Genomic DNA, 26,332 nt, shown 5'->3' with positions numbered 1-26,332 from the left:
GAGGTTACTGTCTTACCATCAATAAAGATGGAGGGTGAAATACTTACAAACACAGGATAGAAAACAATTTTTGTGGTGGATGAGGCAATTTAACTACTGTGTGGAACATACAGAATAATATGTAATCTCCAGAGCTTGCGTTTCTACATCAAACTTAGAATTTATGCTCACCTGATAGCCAGCACCTCCACTTTCACTGCTGCTGCCTTCATCATGAGAGGATACTCTTGTTTCAGACAGGCTTCGTCCATCACTATTGGAATGATGATGCACGGCCGCTCCCCTGCCACCGTGACCAGCTTTTGAGGTTCCACGACCACGAGATCGCCGCCCACTTTCTCCCCCGATTGTCACACTACTATCATTTGTTTCACAGATCGCACGTCCCCTACCCCGATTTGCCCCAGTACCTTTCCACTTACTACTATTTTCTTCCTTTTTATCATCTTCAACAATAATTTGGCTTTTATTTGTTGTACATAGTTGGTGTGAATTTTTCCAGGTAGGGGGTTGAGACTTCTGAATCATTTCATCCTTTCTGTTTTCTACATTATTCTGATTAGTGTCCTTCTTCCATACATTACAGTTTGTAATAGTGATGGTACCACCATCTTTTCCTGAGGTCGCTTGTCTTTCTTCGTTCCTATGAACAAATCAAAATTTGTCTTTTTACCATAATTATAGTTTTTTTTCTGTGTGCAGACTGAGTATTTAATGAGTTTCAGTTTGGTAACTGCACAGTCTTCAGATGTATATAGAACTACACGGAAAAGCTCATTTTACCCTAGAGAAATTTTAAGGTTGTAAGAACAGGAATGAGGGGGAAATTTAGTACAATTACAACATTGTACTACGGTTGCAATATAAAATATGGCAACTCTGTTTCTACCATTCTGTGGAAATAAATGAATAAGTTCGGTAGCAACAAAGGCTCTAGTGATTATTTACTTGAAAAATTTATCAGTGGCAAAAAATTCATAGATATATGTTACTTTTAGATGTTATTGTCAACAAGAAAATAGTTACTGAAGTGCTAAATTAGTTATTTTTACATTAATCCTTTTCTGAAATGGGGGAAATACACACCTGCAGCAGAAGCAATACCTACCAATATTCCATTCTTTACATTCATTGCCTTGACAGCTCTACAATATACAACACATTTCCATTGTTTTTTTATGAAATTTAAAGAAATCAATAGTTCATAAAATTGACAGTGCTTCATATTCATTACCCACGAAAGTGTGAATTCATAACTGACCTGCACGAAAATTGTTAGTATGCAGCAACTGCACACAAAACTATATTATTTATAAAACACTCAAAGCAAACTCTTGAACATCCACAAAAAATAGGATGCAACATGCCTGTCAAGTATTATACCACGTAGTCTTACCTGTTTTGAACTCCCTTTTTATCCAGCGTTGGTGAAGGAATACCCTTAACACGCTGGTCAACAACCCTCTCCTCCCCCTCTGACTGAGATGAGATTTGTTGCTGTTGCTGTTGGTTTTGTTGCAAAGGAGGGAATTCCTCAGTATTACGACGCCCTCCTCTTCCCACCACACCTCCTCCACGACGTCCTCCACGTAAACCAAGAGCAGCTGCTGTTTTAGTATAGGCATCTTCATCCTCCCAAGTGCGTGTGTATTTATTTGGACCTCGGCTATAAAGAAAGTAATAAGGAGACATTTTACTTTGTGTATTTGGTCTGTGTTATAACTATACTTAATTTACATATAAATGTTGTGAATCCAAGAAGTTTACATCTAACAGATTACACAAAATATTTTCCAAATTTCATACAGTAACATATAATATTTGAACAAACACCATCACTTCATAGGCTTACTGTCATGGGAGACAGCACCAGAGGCTATAACCTCTCAGACAGTAGATTCAAACTGCAGAAATCTTTGAGGCTTGCCTTCCAAACAGAGTCCTGCAACCATGATCCAAATTGACTTCTGCAACTGTGAGACTGTTTTTTTCAGGGGAGAAAGGGGGAGGGCAGAGGGAGGGAGAGATAGATAGGGGGGAGGGAGAGATAGATAGGGGGGAGGGAGAGAGAGATAGGGGGGAGGGAGAGAGAGATAGGGGGGAGGGAGAGAGAGATAGGGGGGAGGGAGAGAGGGGGGGGGAGGGAGAGATAGGGGGGAGGGAGAGATAGGGGGGAGGGAGAGATAGGGGGGAGGGAGAGTGTTTCTCATGGTGTATATATCTCTCTTATCAGTATGTTATTATCAGTTATTGGAAAATTCATACAAGAATATGTACATAAGATGGAAAGGACTCTCAGTCAAGTGTCATTGCAAAGGATTTAAAACTGAAATATTTGCGAATAAGAATTATATATTTATTCACATTCTTCAAATTTAATTTCATTAGTCTACATTGTGTACTACCTTACTATCACTGGTTATGAATGCAGTTTTCCTTGTTTCATAATTCTGATTACTAGTTATGCATAACTTTCTCAGTTGTGCATAACTTTCTCTGTTAAGTGGTTTCAATGAACATTTACAGAACTGTGCAGATTACATGTTATATTTCAATAAAGATATGTATTCATGCTTACCCATAACGCCTTCTCCTACGAGCACGAGGTGGGGCTTCTTCATTACGAATGTCATAGCCATAAATTGCTACCAGTTCTTCTCTGGACTTTGGTGTCTGTTCATCTTCATTGTATCTATCATGACTCCAGCGATTCTCATTTTCCTTCCACACTTTCTTCTTATCAGTTGCCTGAATTTCCTTCCCTCGTTCACTTTCTTTATCAGCTGCTTCTTCATCACTATGAGAATTTGAATTTTATCATTTACATTTACTGTTTAGATTACTGTAAATGTATTTTTATGTATTGTTTGGAGTCTCGTTGATGACCTGACAGATACTAAAAATATTCATAATTCATATGTAAACTAATGTTTATGAAATTTGCACAACACATTTTAAAATATCCACATGAAAATATCTACATGAAATTCAATTCTTTACATAAACTTAAGTTATTTTCACCATCCTTCCTTTTCTGGCCTGTAACAAACCCACAAGAAAACATTCACCATAGACTAATAAAAATTACACATCCAGCACACTCCGTGCAGTTAAGGAGCAAACACACCAATGAAACTGATGTCCGCTGAAAATAGTCATTACACATGAAATGGTGCAACCCAAACCAACACCTACACTCCATGCCCTTGCAGATATGCTGCCAGATCAGAGATAAAAACTGGGCACAATCAGTGAATGTAACAAGCTTCATGTCCCAAACTCACAACAGCATATCCAATTCAGAGCATCCTCGATAATATTTCGTGTTTCTGTCTGAGGGGCCACAGACCTGTGTAGGGAAAATGAAGTTCTTCTGTTGCAATGTCGATCCTTTCTGCAGGAGGAAGCACAGAAATGGAGATTAAAGTTTTCCTGAGGTTACCATCGTAACGGCTATGACGACCCCATTATACCAACGTCATGGAGATCTGGTGTCATTTCACAAGATCCTATCAGGTCACACCAGAACTAGGACTACCCTACACAGATTGGGGCATCATTAATAGCCTTGAGTATGACTGCAGTGCAGATCGTGTACCAGATTGTCCAAGAGGAGATAATCTGAAATATGGAATGATGTCTCAAACTACAGCTGAAGCTGCTAACTTAGTATTAAATACATATATTGATCTACAAACGTGGAATGCTGTCAAAGGTATGACTGGTCAAAATGTTCCTTCTAGAATAACTGAGAATGTTCTGAAATATTATAGGATTGTCCAAAATGTCCACGAGATTCTTGAATATCCTATTAGGTTTCGTGAGGATAAATTCAGCTCAGAATGGTATATGCAGGCAATGGAATAGACATGTGTCAGTATATTTTTGGAAATCGATTAGAGTGTATTAAGGGAAAATAAAAGTGATAGTAAAATACATTTAAGTGCAAGTGCATTGTTTAAGGTAGTGAACAGTGTATTAAATACAGTAGAGTGTTGATTATCCGAAGTAATTGGGGGACATGGGTGTTCGAAAAACTGGTTTGTTCGGATAATCAAACTGTACATGTTTATTTGCCAAAAAGAAGTACTGTACAGTAAATTTATTCATAAAAACAGGCATCTCTTTTAGTATTACAAAGTAACATACAAAGGCAATTTCAGTAGGAATATATAGCATGTGGCACAGTTTATTAAACAAAAATATATACATATTGCATACGCATTTTGCATGAACAATACACACAGTATACAAAATTAACGTTTAAAACAATCCTTTATTTTGGTCTGTCTAAGCAAGCCTACATGCTTAAAAGCAGCTAAGTCACGTACTTTTTTCATTACAGATATCTGAAACTGGTCACTTTCATCTTGGGCTTCAAACCATCACAAGGCAGTATTTAAACAAGTGAATGTCTCAGAAGCTGTTGGTATACTTTCATCTTCACTTTCTGGAGCACTGATTGATGAGATGCTGGTGGCGTCATCTTTATCAGTGACGACGTTTACAATCTCACTGTGCTGCATGATTTGGTGTCCTGGATCTGCATCATCAATATTCATACATTCATGAACGTCTCCTTCATCACATTCGTGGAAATCTATTTCTTTTAGCACACCGAGAATTTCAGACATATCATTCTGTTTGTCATTTTCAATCATACCTTGTGAATTTTCTTGTGTGTCCAAAATTTTATTCCAGGCTTTCTTCAAATTATCTTCCTTTACACTATTCCATGCAGCGCTGATCATGTAGGGCGCGTCTTTCAAGACAATATGCTTATGATTTCTTAAGAGGCTTTATTCTCCATCCTCTTCTCTTTCTAACAATAACTTATGCAACAATTATTTCCTGTAATATCGTTTGAAAGTCTCAATAACGGCTTGATCCATGGGCTGTAATAAGGAGGTTACGTTAGGTGGAAGAAATATTACCTTTATGAACTCGCCTTTTTCGTTTAAAATATCACATGACGGACGAGTTGCTGCGTTGTCAAGGAAAAGTAGTGTTTTCTCCCTCTTCCCATTCTTTAGCTGATGAGCTTTTACGCCCTCCAAGTTTTTCGTTGAACTGTCATCATGTCCTTTATTTCTATTTCTTGTAGTTTGCTAAAGAGCTACACATACTCTATCATATCTTTTGTTCAGAGTTTAAGCTCCTCAGTTGTTATGTTAAATTTAAGTCACCACAGCATGAATATTAGTCCACAGTTTTCTTATACACTTTTCATAAATTTCTGGCTTATTCTTCTGTTTTCATACATCAACACTTATATCATCTTATTATTTCCAGTAATACGATTAGAGACTTTTTACCTAATACTTGACACCCATGGCATCACATCACAAATTTTATTCAGATAATCTATAGAAGCAGCATTCCATACAACTTTTCTTTGACTGTCATTATCTATAAATTTAAGTGTGCTCGCTTGGTGTCAACAGACATTACTGGACATAAATTGCCTTAAAGCATATCCTCAACACACTACACAATGGAACACGCATGGGCACCAGCTGCCTGTCATCCACTAAAAAGGGCAAAGATTCCCACCAATGACGGGAAGCAATGTGCTTTACGCGTGGCCTCCATTCCCAGGAAATAACGCATGCACAAATGCACATGTGTAGTTGCATTGATGGAAATTTATGTGCACGTGCAAAAATGAATAGAAAAAGGCGTCATGCAGATGCACCTTTATGATGCACTTTCATATCTATTAATGCTTATAAGATGAGAAGATGGTTACCATTTCAATTTGAAACAAGTGAACCCACATATAGGTGCAAAAACAAATAGAATAGTAACTTCAAAGGAATTACAGAATGAGTTTCTGTAGTGCTCTTTAATGTTTCTGGATCTTCTTGTACAATTTAGAATGTTTTGAATATCTAAAAAGTTTCATAGTTTTCCTTAAATTTATTTAAGAGTACTTAACAGTATTTTTGAGAGTGAAAAACTAACATTTTTTTTTTTTTTAGATTTTTTAAAATGTTCATTTTTATGATGTTCTCAAGTGATGTGGAATGTTCTCAGAACACAAGTGTAAATATAGACCAATCAAAGCAGATCATTTGCAGCTAATAACTAATAAAACTTACACATCTTCTGCAACAGTTCTGTCATCGTGCTCATAGAATGTACCCTTTTTTGGTATGTATTGGGGATTTCTTCTGTCTTCATCATCATCCAGTTTCTTTTCCTTGGGTGGTACACTCTCCTGGAATAACAACAATGTGTCAACTGAATTTTAATAGTTTGTAAATGTGGAAATAATAAACTGAATTTCTTTTTTTTTTCATTCACAAGGCTGATTCTGCAAACAAACACAGAAGCGTAATACTGCCATTTAAACAGTAACTGGAAAAAATCATTTACCACTGCAATAATCGAAATCCAAAAAGTTACAAAGTGAAATGGCAGATGGCAATTTCAACTCTGTATGGTTTCTCCAGCTATTTTTCCCACTTTTCTACACATAAGTGAATAGGTAACAGCTGACGGAAACAAGGGAAAGGAAACAATGGAAGACAAATGGATAGGTCTGAGAGATGAAATAAAGAGGCCAACAGAAAATCAAATATACAAAAAACACAAGGCCCCACAGAAAACATTCGATAACACAAATTAAATTTCAGAACTATTTGTTTCTCCCTCAGGGAGGAGACAGGGGCAGGCTGGGAAAGACAAGAAAGGTCATTCAGATCCCATGATGTGAAGGACCTACCTTTAGCAAGGACAAGACTAGATGACAACAAAAGGGGAGGTGAAGAGAGTGTATGAAGCCAGAGACAGCACAGTGGTAAGTACTGTACTTCAGCCCAGTGATGGTGAGAGTGAGAAGTACAGCTAGAATAAAAAGAACAAAACAAACAGTGCAATTACAAATGAGGAGGAAGGGGGAAAAAAGAAACAGGGGAGAGAGGAGAAGGAAGACGTAAAAGTAAATGCACCAAATAAGATAGTTATATAATGGAAGGAAACATTCCACGTGGGAAAAATTATATATAAAAACAAAGATGAGGTGACTTACCGAACAAAAGCGCTGGCAGGTCGATAGATACACAAACAAACACAAACACACACACAAAATTCAAGCTTTCGCAACAAACTGTTGCCTCATCAGGAAAGAGGGAAGGAGAGGGGAAGACGAAAGGAAGTGGGTTTTAAGGGAGAGGGTAAGGAGTCATTCCAATCCCGGGAGCGGAAAGACTTACCTTAGGGGGAAAAAAGGACAGGTATACACTCGCACACACGCACATATCCATCCACACATACAGACACTGTCTGCTTGTGTCTGTATGTGTGGATGGATATGTGCGTGTGTGCGAGTGTATACCTGTCCTTTTTTCCCCCTAAGGTAAGTCTTTCCGCTCCCGGGATTGGAATGACTCCTTACCCTCTCCCTTAAAACCCACTTCCTTTCGTCTTCCCCTCTCCTTCCCTCTTTCCTGATGAGGCAACAGTTTGTTGCGAAAGCTTGAATTTTGTGTGTGTGTTTGTGTTTGTTTGTGTATCTATCGACCTGCCAGCGCTTTTGTTCGGTAAGTCACCTCATCTTTGTTTTTATATATAAATAAGATAGTTAACAACATGTAATAAATAAAAAAGTTATCATAATGAAAAAGGAGACAAGAGAGGGACGTCTTTACAGAAGTCAAGTACAGGACTGCGTCGGGATGCAAGGATGTGTTTATGGGAAACTCCCATCTCCGTACTTCAGTGGAAATAGTATTGTGTGGGGAGGATCTCCAAACAGCCTGTGCGTTATAGGAGGCACTCAATTCCTTGAGTCATGCTATAGAGCTTGTTCAACAGCTGGGTATTGAGTGTACCCAAAGAGGACAATTCTTCAATGCTGACTCATTCGATCGGCCAGTTAAGTAGTGCAGAGGGGACAAGTTAGTTGATAAACTTCATGTGTACTTTTTCAAGCTGCTCTGTCTTTGATATTATAGGGTTCACCATTTGTGCAGCTAGCTGATGTATGTGGTTGTCGGTGGGTGCAAGGGACAGGTTTTATAGTGGGAAAGGTTGCGTAGGTATGAACCTTGGGGTTAAAGATAAATGTTTGACTAAGGTGCTACAAAGGTTAAGATGGTGACAACGGGTGATGTGGGAAGGATATCAGGGACAGAGCATCTCACTTCAAGGCTTGACTTCAGACAGTCACAGCCTTGGAAGAGTAGTGTATTGAGGCATTCAGAGCGTCAGTGGTACTGGGTGACAAGGATGGTGCTTCACAGTTTTTTGGAAGTGAGAGCTGTATTAGAGTGTGAGAAAAGGATAGTATCCAGCAGATTTGTTTATGCATAATATCTGTGCAGTAGTTGCAGGAAATGCTTGCTTCCCTACAGCCTATGTGTCTGCAGCAAATGTATCTGCTGTACCACAAAACCCCTCAACACTTCACTAGTAAGTCTTATCAGGTAGATCTTCTCCCACTACTCTGGGGATGAGAATTTACCCTAAAACACATTCTTGCATTCCAGAACCTTCCTGGACTTAACATCTATAAACACATCCCTCTCAACTCCTTTTTTTATTTTGTCATTATAGTGTTCACATATTTTTTATTACTAAATCTTTATTACATTCTTTACTGTTTTCCTTCTTCCTCATTTTTTACTTTTCACCTAGTTCTGAACTGCACAACTCATTTCTCTTCCTCTGAAGCTATCCTTATGGCTTACTCTTTTGGAGGAAAAATAAAAGAAAGCTTTGAAGAAAAGAGAAACAATAGTAAAAATATAAAGAGCTCAGATGAAAAACCAGCACTAAGCAAAGAAAGAAAACTGGAAAGGTGGAAGGGCTATGTAAAGGAAAGAAACTAGCATAATATTATGAATAAAGGAAGACAGTCGCGAAGAAGAGATGGGAAACACACTGTGAGAATAATTTGACAGTGCACAAAGGACCTAAGTCGAAACAAGTCCCTGGGAAAGAGGACATTCCTTCAGAATTATGGGGGACATTCAGCCATGACAAAACTATTCCATCTGGTATGCAAGATACAAGAGCAAGGCAAAACACCCCAGACTTCGAGAAGAAATTAATAATTCCAAATGCAAAGAAGGCAGGTGCAGATAAGTGTTATTATTACCAACTGAAATGTTTTTGACACTCTTCTTATGTGTTTGAAACTGAGTTGGAACACACACACTTTATCTGTCACCTGAAGTATCGTGTGTTAATTTACCCTTCACGTAACTTGGTCGTCTTTAATTATCTTCTTTATGTGGAGGTCCTGCACAGCAGGATCGCCTTAGAACCGTGTGTAGCTCTGGAAAGACTTCAATTCTTCTCCTTTGCAGCTGTTATTGGTGAAAAGAGAAAGATATCTACTCTAATTAGAAATGCTGTCAACATTTCATCATTGACTGTTTTGCATTTTTTTCAAGGGGTGTACAGGTCACAATTACTTCATAACTTGGAGCAGATACAATATAAATTAAATATAACATCTGCCTTGAAAGCTTGACAAGAGGTAAAGGTATCTCATTTTTTAGAGCTACAGAAGACTGGAAAGAGGCGTCAAGGTCAAACTCAGGGAAGAACAATTCAGGTTCCTGAGACGTGTGAACATTATAACGAAGCAGGGTTGCCCACTGCTATCCCGTTTTGGTTTTACACTCCTTCAGTAACTTAGTTAAGCAATGGACTTTTATTTTTTTTCATTTTCACTACTCAGATTCCGACTACAGATTCTGTGGCCTTCAGCCTCATAGTACAGAATTCAGAAATAGTTTAAATAAATTTTCCCTAGTAAAATCTATTATTTCGGTACATTCTAATGTCTATTCTGAAAGTAATGAGCTAATCAGTTTTATTGGAAATGCATACTATTAACAGTTATGGACAATGACGTATATTGTGCAATACATATTAAGTAAAATTCGAGTGAGCTAATAGATCGAATTCAGCTATAAGACTGCATCCAAAAGAAAGCCTAAATTTTACTGGTTCCAGCAAAGTGTTTAAATTAACCTAAAGTCTATTAGTTAAATAGATATTAAGACTTAAAATCTGTAGCCTGTATGACTTTCAGTGCCAATTGTGACCAAACTACCAAATAATTCCGAGATCTGTTTCGATACTTTTGCTACCTTTATTTTTCTACGTAAAATAACTCCAGTCTCAACTTTGTAAGTGCATTAATTAAGAATTAAGTAAATATGAATATGTAAAAATTATTGTTCAAAAGGGCTGCCGTGGTTATAAGTCGGGAATTCCCACGGCGGATGCATAAGTTAGTTCTGCGTATTTAAATTGATACAGCTCACTCATGTTATTTAAATAATAAAACCCAATAGTTAACTTCAAAACCAGTTAGAAAGGATCATTTTAAACCTGGGAAATTATAAACTATAATATATTAACAGGAATAGTCAAATATTCAAGCGCTCATCTATATAAGGTCCGAGCTGGTGCAGTTCTCAGTTAGTTCTCGGTCAGATTCTTATGGAGCAAAAGTGCGGCAAGTCGGTTAATTTTTCCGGTCGGTATCAAAAAAGTGTAATTGTGAACATTGTTATAGACTGGAAGTTTTTAACCTACCTAATGTGACGATTAAGTGTAAGAGGCCTGGTCACATGAATATTGTATGTGTGAGTGATAACAAATAAATCGCACTGTGGTTGTCATAAATGTTCAACAATGAGTACGGTCTTGACTTTTGATTTTGGAAAACTTAATCTAGGATCCTGGCTTCTTAATTTCAGTGTGTTTTATGTGAGACGGATGCAGCTACCGGGAAGAAAATATTGAATAAACAAAGCAAGGTAGGTCGAGAACACTGCGCACTATCTACTGGGTGAGGAAATGTTTCAATACCGGTACATCCGGTTGTGACGTGAACTTTAAGTGGCACTAATACAAGGATACAGCCAGGCACGTTACAACACACGAGCCAATACAAACCCTAGGACTTATCTTAGAACATAGTCTGAAGAAAGATAAACTTACTTGGCCAGCATTTGTGGATTTAGAGAAAGCTTTTAACGATACAGACTTGAATATATACTTTGAAATTTTGAAGGCAGTAGGAATTGCAAAAAATGGAGGATAAGATTATCTACAATTTGTGCAGAAACCAGACTGAAGTTATGGGAGTTGATGGACATTAAGGGGAAACTGTTGTTGACACAGGGATAGGCTTACCCCAGTTACAGATTCTTTCCAGTAAAGGCAATCAATTTGGAAAGCTGATTAAAGATTAAAATAAAGAATAAAATCTTCAAGGTTTGTCGATGTCATTGTATCCAGAATGAGATCTTTTCACTCTGCAGTGGAGTATGTGCCGGTATGAAACTTCCTGGCAGATTAAAACTGTGTGCCGTAGACACTGGCGAGCAGATTGATGCCGTATTCCTGGACTTCAGGAAGGCATTTGATACGGTTCCGCACTTACGTTTAGTGAAAAAAATACGAGCTTACGGAATATCGGACCAGGTTTGTGATTGGATTCAGGATTTCCTAGAAGAAAGAACACAACATGTCATTCTTAACGGTTCAAAATCTGCAGATGTAGAGGTAATTTCGGGAGTACCGCAGGGAAGCGTGATAGGACCTTTATTGTTTACAATATACATAAATGACTTAGTTGACAACATCGGTAGCTCCGTGAGGCTATTTGCAGATGACACGGTTGTCTACAAGAAAGTAGCAACATCAGAAGACTCGTACGTACTCCAGGAGGACCTGCAGAGGATTAATGCATGGTGCGACAGCTGGCAGCTTTCCCTAAACGTAGATAAATGTAATATAATGCGCATACATAGGGGCAGAAATCCATTCCAGTACGATTATGCCATAGGTGGTAAATCATTGAAAGCGGTAACGACCGTAAAATACTTAGGAGTTACTATCCGGAGCGATCTGAAGTGGAATGATCACATAAAACAAATAGTGGGAAAAGCAGGCGCCAGGTTGAGATTCATAGGAAGAATTCTAAGAAAATGTGACTCATCGACGAAAGAAGTAGCTTACAAAACGCTTGTTCGTCCGATTCTTGAGTATTGCTCATCAGTATGGGACCCTTACCAGGTTGGATTAATAGAAGAGATAGACATGATCCAGCGAAAAGCAGCGCGATTCGTCATGGGGACATTTAGTCAGCGCGAGAGCGTTACGGAGATGCTGAACAAGCTCCAGTGGCGGACACTTCAAGAAAGGCGTTACGCAATACGGAGAGGTTTATTATCGAAATTACGAGAGAGCACATTCCGGGAAGAGATGGGCAACATATTACTACCGCCCACATATATCTCGCGTAATGATCACAACGAAAAGATCCGAGAAATTAGAGCAAATACGGAGACTTACAAGCAGTCGTTCTTCCCACGCACAATTCGTGAATGGAACAGGGAAGGGGGGATCAGATAGTGGTACAATAAGTACCCTCCGCCACACACCGTAAGGTGGCTCGCGGAGTATAGATGTAGATGTAGATGTAGATGTGCTGGACCGAGACTCGAAAGCGGGACCTTTGCCTTTCGTGCACAAATGCTCCACCATCTGAGCTACCTAAGCGCGACTCACGCCCCATCCTCAGGAATGCTAGTTCTGCAAGGTTCACAGGAGAGGTTCTGTGAAGTTTGGGAGGTGGGAGATGAGGTAATGGCAGATCGAGGGCTGTGAGGATGGGGCATGAGTCGTGCTTGGGTAGCTCACATGGTAGAGTACGTGCCTGCGAAAGGTAAAGGTCCTGAGTTCGAGTCTCAGTCTGGCACACAGTTTTAATCTGCCAGGAAGTTTCAATGTCATTGTAATTGTAATTCTGTCACACAAATGGCTAAGGACTTGGACACTCAGTAGAATGGAATCGACAGTGTCTTGAAAAGTAGTTATGAGAATACCATCATCTAAAGCACCACAAAGCCAATGGCATGTTGTTGAATTAAATCAAGTGATGCTGAGGGAATCAGATCAGGATGTTAAACACCACTAGTAGATGAATTGTGCTATCTGGAAAGCAAAATAACTGATAATAACTGAAGGATAGAAAATCCAGCCTGGCAATAGTGAGAAATGCCTTTCTGAAATAGAGAAATATTTTCGTTAATGTGTAATATTCATTTGTGTGTTATTAAATCTACTATGAAAGTATTTGGGTGGAGAATAGCCTTGTATGGAAATGAAATGTGTACAATTAACAGCGCATAAGTAAAAGAAGGGCTTTGTAAATGTAGTGCTACAGAAGACTGCTGAAGATTTAGATGAGTAGAGTGGTGCTGAATCAAACAGGACAGGAAAGAAATGACAGGTTGATAGTACATATCTTGCATCAAGGAATAGTCTGTTTGGAAATGGAGGGAACAGATGAAGAAGACATTGAAGAAAATGCACTGGACAATGACTATATGACACATGATGAAGCACACGTTTCAGAACTTATAACCAGCGGGGATGGCGCTAATGTTACCTATTTACCTCCAAAGCATCAGAGTTTGGAATGGAAGGTGGTGCACTATACACAAAAAAATACACACATAAATGGTATAAATGTGAACACATGTACACAAACAATAATGAAGCAGGTAAGAACAATGAACATTATGTTGCAAAATATCCAGGACAGTGGTCGAAAAAATTCTTTTCTCGCAAGCAGCTCATCGGGCCACACGTGTACCGGACTTATTATTAATTGGTAAATAAGCTACAGTAATGGCACCATAAGTTAGCCAACAACCCACCCAAGTACTGGTCACTGAAAGTCGGCACCATTTGGGACACTTCGTGTTAAGTGTTCACTGTGTCATATTGCTGCCACCCTCAGTGACTTCAGAATTGTGACACTGTAATCACCTGATGAAGGGTTGTTGTGTTGTCCGTGTGAGCAGATGACTAACTGATTAATAACAATAACTGTACTTACATTTAAATGCATTATGCAATGTGAAACAATATACAAATATTTACTAAAGCAGGGTGTATACGGGGACAAGGAAAAAAAATTCCCGGATTATTCCCTGGTATCCCGTTTAAAAAATATGCTTTTTCCCGGGCGAAAATACACTTTTTCCGTGCTAAGTGACAGTACGTTTTCTGTAGATTTTCCCTCGGAACTGTAAAACTTATCAATCCTTTGAATGGTTAACGTCTTATACAATCGCGTAGAAATTCCCGGGAAAAAAAAAAAGGACGGGGCAGAGAAGTTTTGGAAAGACCTTTGTTTTGCAGCAACATATACGCTGCATATTTTCATATTACGAAAGTACAAATTCGAATTGCACCAAACACAGCGCGTTAGTTTCCGGAGCGTTGAAACCGAATTGATATGTCCTTCTGTAAGCAAGTCATATCTCAAGCCACGAGATATCGCCAGCCGATGACAGCAGCTATTCAGAGCAGAGGACACGTGTTTTAGTCAGCCAATAGCAACATCACTTGTTACATAGCACGAACACACAAGACGAAAAGTTAACGGTTTACATTAATGTACACAGTACCATATATCTACAAGAAAAGCTAAGCTTTCACATACAATATTGGTCTCTAAGATTAACACGCTACAACAGAAGCTAAGCTTTCACATGTAATATTGATCTTTTTTTGCGTGTGTTATACTTTAAGATACATCACACAAATATGCCAGTAAATTTAAAATTATGACATAAATGTCTCGCGGCTCGAAATTTTTTTAAGTGGCTGGTCCTCAAACTGTTCAGTTTCGAATGCTCTGTGATTTAGATATCCATCCCACTTTCTAACACTCAACATAATTCATCTTTTTCTAACCACCTTTCGCAATACTATCCGGAGACTGTTAGAAATAGGTTCGATTTACCAGTTGCCAGAGAGCGCCAGAAAACAGACATTAGTGTGCGTGTGCAACTGCAGTGATGTAGGAAGCCCGCATGTTCGTGTGTATAAAGCACTAAGAGAGCTTAGATTACACCATAAAAGATACAGGGCATCAGAGGATACTCCAAGGAGCATTGGAATTTCGTAAACCATACTAAAATGCATAATTCAGCTTGAAGTGCAAATTGGCTTTTTCCAGATTCACAATGAAGCAGGTCCCGTCTGATATTAAGCTTTTTAGTGTGGTTTTTGGGACGTAAATTTTCTTGGATTACCAGTACTATACAATCTCATTTTTGGTTCTTTATTATGGCATAATGCCATACATGGCAAAAGATGATAACGTGCACTTAAAATTCAGTGAACAGTTGGAACTAGCCAATACTGTAGAATGAAACACTTCGTGTCAAATAAAATGATCGGCTCAGCGGAAAGATTAATCAAGCCAAATTTCTTTAGCAAACTTGCAAAAATAACTTCATTGTTCTGCAAGGCGATTAATGCTTGACTGCTGCTAACTTGGAAATAAAATAAAATCTGAAAACTGAAATTAATAATACATTTTTGCCCTCCGTAATTATGTGAATGTGTTTTAATTCACTTGATAGTTCACAGCCACAGAAATCCGTTTTGTTTTCATTTGACGTGGGAGCCGTAAACAAAGAGAAGCAGCGAAATCACTTAACATAAACACGGATCACGTGCAAGTTAACCCCCTCCCCACTACAACTCAGACAACTTTGTGCAAGCGCGAATCTGGCAGCTAGGGCGCGGGAGAAAAATTTTTCTCGTTTGCATCTGGCTGCTTGCTGCTACTACCGATACAGCTAACAGCCAAACTTCAAGTAGCGGGAGAAGGTACTGCTTATACGCGAGTCACATGCGCATGCGCAACAGACAGCTGGCAACGGGTCAAACGAACCTAATGTGAACAGTTGTGACGTCATGTTCATAGCAAGCAGTTCATTGTTACGAAGAATTACAGTCTGCGCCCTATGGCCTTTGACATATTTTTGCTATTTGCAGAAGCTTGTGCGTGCACGGGGTTTCGTTGTAAATTGCACATTTCCTTTGCCACTAAAGTTTTATTTTTTTCCCTTTCGTTTACATTTTATTGCTGCAGTATCATTCTCCAGTAGCAGGATACAATAACGTTCTTTGCTAGAAAATCAATTCTGCAGTCAAAATTACAAAAATTTAACCGAAAGCTAAAACAATGAAAAATTCCCGGAATTCCGAAAAATTCCCGGGTTTTTCCCGGATTTCCAGGTTGTCCCGGGTTGTATACATCCTGTAAAGGTATCAAAGGTAATTTTTCTTCTACTCATTGCTTTTTATTACAATACCTTAATTTTATTTTGTATTCCTTGCTACAAATATGTACCGCTTTTTCGTTCACCTGAATGACAACTCCAAAGCAGAGAGAAGTGACAAGAAGTACAAACTGAGGTTATACTTTGAAATACAAGCAGAGAAGATATTTGGTAAATTTGGCATATTTCATTCAAAGATCTTAATTGATGAAAAGATGATGCGAAAGTCACCCAGAACCGGGTGTCAGAGGAGACTTACCTCATGGGACGAGAAGAAAAGACTCGTTCCTTCTCATCCCGTGCGGTACATCTCCCCTGACCTGCGGTTCTGAGTGACTTTCCTGAAATCTACTCCTTTTCCTATACCTCTCCACTCCTTTCCCTTCACCCCTCCTGCCTGAAGAGAGAGTCACTGGCTCCAAAAGATTCCTTAGTTACAATCTTCTTTTATGTGCCTGTTCTGTGGCTGCTCGGTGAGTAGATTTTTTATCTATCCAATTTAATTATTGTGTCAAAATTGATTGTTTTCATTGTTGAATAGATATTCAGTAATATTACAAAGAATGTCTTTATTTTGTTCATGATATTTATTATAGTTTTCTGTACTAAAATAATATTGTGCACTTTGATAGCTAATTATACCGATGTCCCGAAAATGGGATGGTCTACAGTTTTTGTACTAATATACAGAAACTTTTCAGAACTGCCTTTTTTCCATTTATGACGCAGGATATCATATTAATTCAAAGTATTGAACAAATAAAATAACAAAGATTTGGAAAGTAATGTAAGTAGAGAAATATAAGTACCTGTCCATCACCTTCTTCTCTTTCATATTCAATTACAATACTGTCACTGTCTCCATCATCTCCATCCCTTGGGGGCGAACAATCTGATCTGGAGTCATCACCATCATTATCCACTGTTCCATCATATTCGTAAGATTTTTGACCTTCAGTACTTATTGTGCCATCTGTTTCCTGGAAAAATGGAAGAAGCTTCATAGTATGATCATTTTAAGGCAAACAGTAATTTTATTAGAGTTTAGGTATCAGGATAGTGAAAAGTAAGTAAAAAGACCACCCATAAACTTCATGACAAGATAGAACAAGTCTTCAAGAGATGTATGTAACTGTTTTAGTTTGTTTCCTACATTTTTTTACCTACATCACACTTTCATTTCTATGCATGTAGAGTCAGCTGCACCCTACACCGTAAATATATTACTAACATGTATGAAACTATTTCTTTGTTCCTTTCTACACACTATCAGCAGTTACAAATTTACAAGTATTTTTAACAGTATCACAAAAAGTATTGAGCACACTGTGCATTTCTGTATGCCTGCTGTCATGTGTTACTTTACAAAAACAGGCTGCAATCAGTGTCTCTGAATACTAACTGAGAGAGGTATGGCACAGGGATGGGAACGGTGGTTCACTGTACAGGAACAGTAGGGGAGAAGAGAACAGGTAATGATGGCGGGGGGGAGGAGGGGGGGCACAGTGAGGGGAAAGGAGGTGACTGAAAGAGTGCAGGAGGGGGGGAAGGATAGGTTAAAGCTTCACATCATATGAACACCACTGTTATTAAAGGCATATAAAATATGGGAAGGGTAGATTAGAGGAACTACTTCAAGTTCTGTAATCCTGTCATCCTCAGTTGCATATAATATTGCAGTATGTTGATAACAATTATCAACAAACTGTAAAATTAGAGGAACTTGCAAATTAGTCTACACGAAATGTGTTTCAGGTTATCAAACTAGGAGCAGTAAAAGCAGCTGATACTTTGTTATGGGGTGGCTGTAATTTAAAGTTTTTTTCTTTTTCTTTTTTTTTTGCCTCTATCATTTTAATTTGATTTACTGAATGTACAGCAAGATTTTTTAACATCCTATCCATCAGATATGAGGTCATTAGAGACAGCACAAGTTCGAATTAGGGAAGGAAATTTGCTTTGGCTATCTCCTAAGAACCAATCCATTATTTGCCTTATGGAGCTTCAGGGAAAGTACAGAAAACTTAAATCAGGAATATCAGATGGGAATTTGAGCTGCCATCCTACTGAAGGTGAGTAAAGTGTCCCAATACAAAATGTGTATTGTGTTCCTACAGCCTGTAGTACCTCCATAGATAACATGAAGTTATTATGTTCTGCAATGTTATAACATACTTGCTAAATATCAGTGAAAAAATTGGTCTGCACAAAACAAAAGAAATTTCTAGTAATTTTGTTTCATTTAGTAGGCTCTTTTTGTCATTTATTCCAGATTATCATAGTAGTAACAGCTGTTCCTCAGTAGCTTGGACAGTGGAAAAGTCAATTACATGAGAATTATGAAAAACAAATTAACCCAATTACTATCAGTGATGACAGTTCCCTATACAGCGACATTATGAGACTTCTCTGTTCTCAATGGTGGCTCTTCTCAAATATAACCAGTGCTATGATTATGAATGTACAATTTCCGAAGCGACAAGTGTCTGCAATGCAGTTTCTCTCATTTGTGTGATTCATGAGACAATTAATAACAACAGTAAGGTGAATGGCTTGTTTCAGCACTTGCGAAAGTTTTTTTATATGGTACTCCTCTGTCAGTTAGAGGGTAAGCTACACAGTAAACTAATAATTTAAATATGCAGTTGTAACATGGATGTCTTGTGAAGAAAAACTCTCCAATTCTGGCTTTTGCAAATAAACTTTGATAGAGTCAAGTAATCACATCAGTCATAAACTACTTTTATCCAGCTTGGACAATGGTAAATCCAGGATGGAATGTAACAATATTATGAAAAGGATAGTAGCTACTGACCATAATAGTGGAGACGCTGACTCGCAGATAGGCACAACAAAAAGATTGTCAGAAAGTGAGCTTTACACGCACACACACACACACACACACACACACACACACACGACACAGTGTCTGGCTGCTGAGGCCCCAGCAGCCAGAGACTGCAGTCAAGCATGCGCAAGTTGTTTTTGTGTGTGTGTGTGTGTGTGTGTGTGTGTGTGTGTGTGTGTCCTTTCTGAAGAAAGTACATCAGGAATGGGGTGCACTCAGCCTCATATGAGGCCAAAAGAAGAGCTGCTCAAATAAAGAAGTAGCGACATCATCGGTATTTATCCACTGGTAATAATGGCTAGAGGGATTGAGAAATGCTGATCCCATTATCCCATGTCCTACAATCAGACTGCTCCACGTACTGCCTTTCAGGCAGCAGTCAGCCAGTCGGAACAGATTTAATGAAATAATGTAAATTATAAGTTGGACCATTCAGCCTGAGATACATACTCTGCACAGAGTCAATCAAGAAAAGAGACTCTAATGGAAGTGAGAGAGAGAGAGAGAGCCTTATCATAACAGCAATCAGCTGTCACTTAGTACACACTGCTGCATTAGACCAGCTCTGAATTATTCCAGTTTTTACAACCTTCAGATATAGAAATCCAAATTATTCTCATATGTTTTCTAAAGTCAGCTACACCCATTCCACTAGGATATCACCTCTGTAAGGTACCAAGAGATAAGAAAAGACAAAGACCCATTCACCAGGCAACAAGTCCCCCCAACTGCATTCGACTTCCATTACAGCCCTACCTATGTCACCTACTCCTGATTGTTCCCCAATTCATAGTTTTCCTGTCATTATTATTAAACTCCAGCATTCTCTGCTCCATTTCTCAGAATAAGCCTTGGTTTTGAACGGTTTTTGCATTAAAAGTCCAAGATTCATAATAATAAGTGAAAACTGGCGATAAAAACATATGGTATGCTTTCCTTTTTTGGACAAATTGGAATCTTACTTTTGGAAAGCTTATTTAGTTTACCAAAAGCACTCCAGACCAGTTTTGCTCCTCCGTTTATTGCTTTTGCTAGGCATCCAGTTGCTTCCTTCACCTGCCCTAAATGCACAAACTCAGCTTTTTCTATAACACATGCTTAACTTCTTCTAGTCAAGTTGTGTAGGACATGTTTTGAGGCATCAAGGGATCACAAATTTAGCATTGGAGGGCAGCGTGGAGGGTAAAAATCATAGAGGGAGACCAAGAGATCAGTACACTAAGCAGATTCAGAAGGATGTAGGTTGCAGTAGGTACTGGGAGATGAAGAAGCTTGCACAGGATAGAGTAGCATGAAGAGCTGCATCAAACCAGTCTCAGGACTGAAGACCACAACAACAACAATGCTTAACTTTTACTAGTTCCCTTGCTATATACTCATATATTGGCTACAATTTTTGTTTTGTCTGATAGTAATTGATTTTCAGCCCTACTTTCAACCTTGTTCCCATTAATTCTTCCATTAGTTGTTGAAGTTCATCTGCCACTGGAGGCAAACAGTACAATGTCATCTATAAATCAAATGTCATTCAGAAATGTTCCATTACCAAGTAGGCCAATTGCTGCTTTGTTTCTTAGTTGAATTATCTTACTCTACAATCATATGAATTACTTTAGAACTGCTGTCAATATCTATGGTGATATAAAATTTCCTTGCTTTACTCCTCTTTCAATTCTGTATTTTTATCATCATGACGAAGCTAGCAGAAAGCTGTACAACTGAATTATATATTGTTCAGAATCAATGCCTTTGTTCCCCAAAGGCTGACGGAACAGGTTTAGCTGAATTAGAAACAGAAGCTTTTTCAAAATCTATGAAACCCACAGAGAGTGGCGAACTTGTGGCAGTTACTCCAATCTATATTTTTTCACAACTTGCAAATGGTCCATTTTCGCCCCGTCTATTTCTAAAGCTGGCTGGTTCCCTAGCCCAATTCAAATCTAATGTTTTCTCTATGCAGCTTGTAGGAATTTTTGTGAATATCTTGTAGCCCTACAACTAAAGTAAATCAATACAATGCCATTAGACACAAACGAGAAACATATTTCACTGACCATCTTGGCAAGATCGGTTCGTTTTACAAAACTAGAGATATGGTCCTACCTATGAACAATACATTAAAAGAAAACTGAGGGAGATTCAAAGGGTATATCACATAGCAGTCCCACAGATTTACTCGCAAGTACCACAATAGAATGTATGGATTGAAGATCATGTTGATCAGTCACGTAAAATCTCATTTACCAGAAGACATCTTGTTGGTGATATCACCATTATATGATTGTCCACTCCTTGGTGTTGTACGTGGCCCCTGTTGTTAATAAGCACATAATACATAAAACCGATCCAGGTAGCACAAATACGGCTTTATTCACAAGCCTCTGAACAATACTGGAAATAAGCCTCTCATGACTCTACACACAACAATACAAAAGAAACATAAAGAAGGTGCACCATAAGTGATACACAGAACTGATGTGAGTGGTACAAACTAAAAGAACATAGTGAGAGGAGTCAGCACTGCTCCGTGCATATACAGATGCAAGTCGCAGATACATGGCGCAGTAGAGACTGTGCACACTATCTAGTGGTGGCCTCTAGGAACCGACCTGAGCTGATACAGTTGGCAGTCGATTTAAATGCACATACATAGCGACACTACACTCGGCGTTCACATTCGCTGGCACTAGTAGCAGGATACAACAACTGTTTGTTTCCGGGCCTCAGTATCCTAAAACACGTTTGAACTTCCCATGTTTTCAGATCCGAAAAATGAGATTATCACTAAAATCTTAAAATGTTACATATCATGCACTCTGATATTTTCATCATTGTCTATTATGCTGCCTGGTATGTTTATTAAACATACTTTTTAGTCTGTTTCATAATTAAGTATATGTGCCAGGGTTCTTTAGAAGTGGAATATTCCTGGTTCCTTCTTAACATTTTATGGCAAACAACATTACAAATATCATCCAACCAATAGAAAGATGGCTGAAAATGCTCTGGCGTTAACTCAAGTTGATTTATCTCAAATGAACCTTGTGTAGTTAGAAGGAGTGCGGTATTTTTAGTTGTCTGAAGATAACTTTTTCATTTCAGAAGTATACATTTTCTAAGGACAAAACAAAAACTTGTAACTTGCATGAAACTCAGTTTGGAAAGAAAATCAAGGTTAACACTGGTGTGTTGTGGTCTTCAGTCCAGAGACTGGTTTGATGCAGCTCTCCGTGCTACTCTATCCTGTGCAAGCTTCTTCAAGTAACTTCTGCAATCTACATCCTTCTCAATCTGCTTAGTGCAATCATCTCTCAGTCTCCCTCTGTGATTTTTACCCTATAAGCTGCCCTCCAATACTAAACTGAAGATCCCTTGGTGCCTCATAATGTGTCCTACCAATTGATCTGTTCTTCTAGTCAAGTTGTGCCACAAATCCCTCTTCTCCCCAATTCTGTTCAGTATGGTTGGTTGGTTTGTTTAAAGAGAGAGAAGGGACCAAACTACGAGGTCATCGGTCCCTTGTTCCAAATAAAACAATACCACAAAGGTGAGAATAAAACAGATGAAACATATAACACAAAACGGAAAGAAAGGAAAAGCCACAAGAACAAAGGGAAGGCAACGAATACTAAAAGGAACAAAAAGAGGACAAGAAAACAACAGAGAGACACTAGAAACAGAAGGGAGTAAAACATGAAAGCAGATTACAGTGGCTGGCCAACCATGTGAATAAAAAGGGAAAGCCAGCCACTCTGCAACACATTAAGATCTCCACCCTAAAAGCACTAGGGTGGAGGACACGGAGGGACAAAGGACATGCGCTAAAACCTACATAGAAGTATAAAACCCACTCTCACGGATAAAATTAAAGCTGCTGTGGAGGCATTGTCACCCAACACCGAAGGCAGGGCGCTGGGAAAGTTAAAAGCCTGCCGCAGAGCATCTAAAAGTGGGCAGTCCAGGAAGAGGTGGACGACTGTCATTTCGGAGCCACAGCGCCACTGAGATGGGTCCTTGCAACAGAGTAGGCAACCATGCGTTAGCCACGTATGGCCAATGTGGAGCCGGCAGAGGACAACTGATTCCCTGCGAGAGGTCTGCATGGAAGACTTCCACACACTCATAGTCTGCTTAATGACATGCAGATTGTTGTGCATGCTGTTATGCCATTCCGTCTGCCAAAGCTGGAAAACCCTGCAGTGTAAGAAAGAACGCAGGTCAGCTTCGGAGATGCCTATCTCCAGAAGCGGTTTCCGCATCGCCTGCTTGGGCAGCCTGTAGGTGAGTTCATTGCCGGGGATTCCGACGGTTCGGGGTCCACACAAACACCACGAAACGGAGGTATTGTTCCAGGGCATAGATGGACTCCTGAATGGACGCTACCAGAGGGTGGCGAGGGTAGCACTGGTCGATAGCTTGTAGGCTGCTCAGTGTGCCAGTACACAGGAGAAATGAGTTGCCAGGGCATGAGCAGATGTACTCAAGAGCACGAAGTATGGCCGCCAGCTCTGCAGTGGAAACACAGCAGCCAACTGGCAAGGAGTGCTGCTCAACATGTCCTCGATGAACGTATGCGAAACCTATGTGACCGTCAGCCATTGAGCCATCGGTGTAAACCACTTCAGAGCTTCAGAACACATAAAGAATCAAGAGGAAGTGACAGCGGAGAGTGGCGGGGTTAACTGAGTCCTTAGGGCCATGCAAAAGGTCCAGACAAAGCTGCAGCCGAGGCGTACACCATGGAGGCATACGTGAACAGACTGCAAGTAGGGGTGGTAAAGGGAAGGACTCCAGTTCAGAGAGAAGGGACCGCACATGAACCACAATGGTTAGCCCCGATCTGGGACATTCATGAGGGAGATGCCATGGGCGGGAAAACGAGATGGTAATTCGGATGCTCAGGGGAACTATGAATGTATGCTGCATAGCTGGCGAGCAGTTGCGCACATATGATCTGCAGGGGAGGGACACCAGCCTCCACCAGTACACTGGTCACCGGACTTGTCCTAAAAGCTCCTGTCGCTAATTGAACCCCACAGTGGTGCACAGGGTCAAGTACATGCAATGCCGAAGGCGCTGCTGAACCATAAACCACACTCCCACAGTCAATTCGGGATTGGACAAGGGTTCTGTAGAGCTACAGCAGCGTACAGCGATCTGCAGCCCAATTGGTGCTGCCGAACCATAAACCACACTCCCACAGTCAATTCGGGATTGGACAAGGGTTCTGTAGAGCTGCAGCAGCGTACAGCGATCTGCAGCCCAATTGGTGTTGCTCAGGCAACGGAGGGCATTGAAGTGCTGCCAGCACTTCTGCTTAAGCTGATGAAGATGAGGGAGCCAAGTCAATTGAGCATCGAAAACCAGTCCTACGAATTTGTGTGTCTACACTACAGTGAGTGGATTGTCATTAAGGTAAAGTGCGGGTTCCAGATGAATGGTATGACACTGATGGAAGTGCACGACACATGATTTTGCGGCTGAAAACTGGAAGCCGTGGGCTAGAGCCCACGACTATGCCTTGTGGATGGCTCCCTCGAGGCACCGCTTAGTAACAACATCACTGGAGCAGCAGTACGAAATGCAGAAGTCATCTGCATACAGAGAAGGTGAGACGGAGGGCCCGACAGCCGCTGCTAGACCGTTAATGGCCACTTAAAATAGAGAGAGACTCAATACAGAGCCCTGCGGGACTCCATTCTCCTGGATATGGATGGAACTATGGCAGTCACCAACTTGGACATGGAAAGTACGGAGCGATAGGAAGTTTTGGATAAAAATCTGGAGTGATCCCCGGAGACCCCACTCATACAAATGTGGCAAGGATATGACGTCGCCAAGTTGTGTCGTATGCTTTACGTAAGTCAAAAAAAGACAGCAATCAAGTGTTGCCGTCTGGAAAAGGCTGTTCGGATGCAGACTAGATGGACACAAGATTATCAGTGGTAGAGCGACCCTGGCAGAAGCCGCCCTGACATAGAGCCAGCAAGCCACCCGATTCCAGGACCCAACCCAACTGCCGACATACCATACGTTCCAGCAGCTTACAAAGAACGTTGGTGAGGCTGATAGACCAATAGCTATCCACATCAAGCAGTTTTTATTGGGTTTGAGCAACAGAATGATGGTGCTCTCCTGCCATTGCGAAGGAAAGACGTCATCACACCAGATCCAGTTGAAGATGACGAGAAAATGTCGCTTGTAGTCAGATGAGAGATGTTTAATCGTCTGGCTGTGGATGCAATCAGGCCCAGGAGCTGTGTCGGGGCAATGTGCAAGGGCACTGAGGAGCTCCCAATCTGTAAATGGGACGTTATAGAATTCACTGCAGCATGTAGTGAATGAGAGGATGTTCCCTTCCAGCCGCTGTTTGAGTGCGTAAGGCTGGCGGGTAATTCTCCGACGCAGAGGTTCGAGCAAAGTGCTCGGCAATCGCATTTGCGTCGGTACATAGCTCGCCATTTATGGTAACACCGGGGACAGCTGTTGGGGCCTGGTACCTGAAAAGACGTTTGATCTTTGTCCAGACTTGGGAAGGTGACGTGTGGCACCCAATGGTGGAGACGTATCTCTCCCAACACTCCTTCTTCCGTTGTCTGATAAGGTAGCGAACACGGGCACGGAGCCGTTTAAAAGCTATGAGGTGCCCCAGGGAAGGGTGCCGCTTATGCCACTGTAGAGCTCACCGACACTCCTCCCTGTCGCTGGGGCAGTGACAGGAAGATGGGTCACTACCACACAGGTCGTCATGTGCTCTCCAGTGGACAGATGGGAGAAGTCCTGGGCTGCAATTTGATAAATGAATGGCTGAGTAACTACCACGAGCCACACTCAAATGTGTATCGGCCCCAGTATTTAAGAGTCAGAGGTCGAATTGCGTCAGTAAAGTTTCGACATCTCTGCCTCGGCCAGTAAGCATGGTACCATCCCACAAGGGGTTACAGGCATTAAAATCTCCCTGAAGTACGAAAGGTTTAGGGAGTAGATCAATCAGTGCAGCTAATACAGTCAGGGGTACTGCACTATCTGAAGGAAGATATACATTGCAGACAGTTATTTTCTGTGTCGTCTTTATTCTGACAGCCACAGCTTCAAGAGGGCTTTGAAGGGGCACATGTTCACTACAGACCGGGTTTAGGACATAAACGCAAACTCCACCTGACACTCGATTATAGTCGCTACAGTTCCTGTAATATCTCTTATAGTTGCGAAGGGCAGGGGTCCACACTGCTGGGAACCAGGTTTCCTGGAGGGCAATGCAGATAGCAGATGTAAAGCTTAACAGTTGCCGTATCTGAGTCAGGTGGTGGAAAAAACCGCAACAATTCCACTGGAGGATGACATCGTGAGACTGGGAAGGCATGGA

The 26,332-nt window shown here is 40.3% G+C and overlaps 1 protein-coding gene across 1 annotated transcript in view; it reads right to left on the bottom strand.

Annotated features, from left to right (window-relative positions):
• The window catches only part of LOC126416576 (protein CASC3-like), a 115,378-nt gene that overhangs the window by 61,911 nt on the left and 27,135 nt on the right, over nucleotides 1–26,332 (bottom strand). Inside the window, exons 2-6 of the mRNA XM_050084326.1 lie at nucleotides 16,928–17,098; nucleotides 6,102–6,220; nucleotides 2,579–2,797; nucleotides 1,397–1,666; nucleotides 172–643 (exon numbers count right to left, since the gene is read on the bottom strand). Of these exons, the coding sequence (XP_049940283.1) occupies nucleotides 172–643; nucleotides 1,397–1,666; nucleotides 2,579–2,797; nucleotides 6,102–6,220; nucleotides 16,928–17,098 (1,251 nt within the window). The remainder of the gene's footprint in view (nucleotides 1–171; nucleotides 644–1,396; nucleotides 1,667–2,578; nucleotides 2,798–6,101; nucleotides 6,221–16,927; nucleotides 17,099–26,332) is intronic.

This window comes from Schistocerca serialis, chromosome 8, assembly GCF_023864345.2.
Source record: "Schistocerca serialis cubense isolate TAMUIC-IGC-003099 chromosome 8, iqSchSeri2.2, whole genome shotgun sequence".
In the NCBI taxonomy this organism is placed as follows: domain Eukaryota; kingdom Metazoa; phylum Arthropoda; class Insecta; order Orthoptera; family Acrididae; genus Schistocerca; species Schistocerca serialis.
The sequence above is the reverse complement of the archived record's forward strand: the minus strand, read 5'-3'. Positions and strand labels throughout refer to the sequence as shown.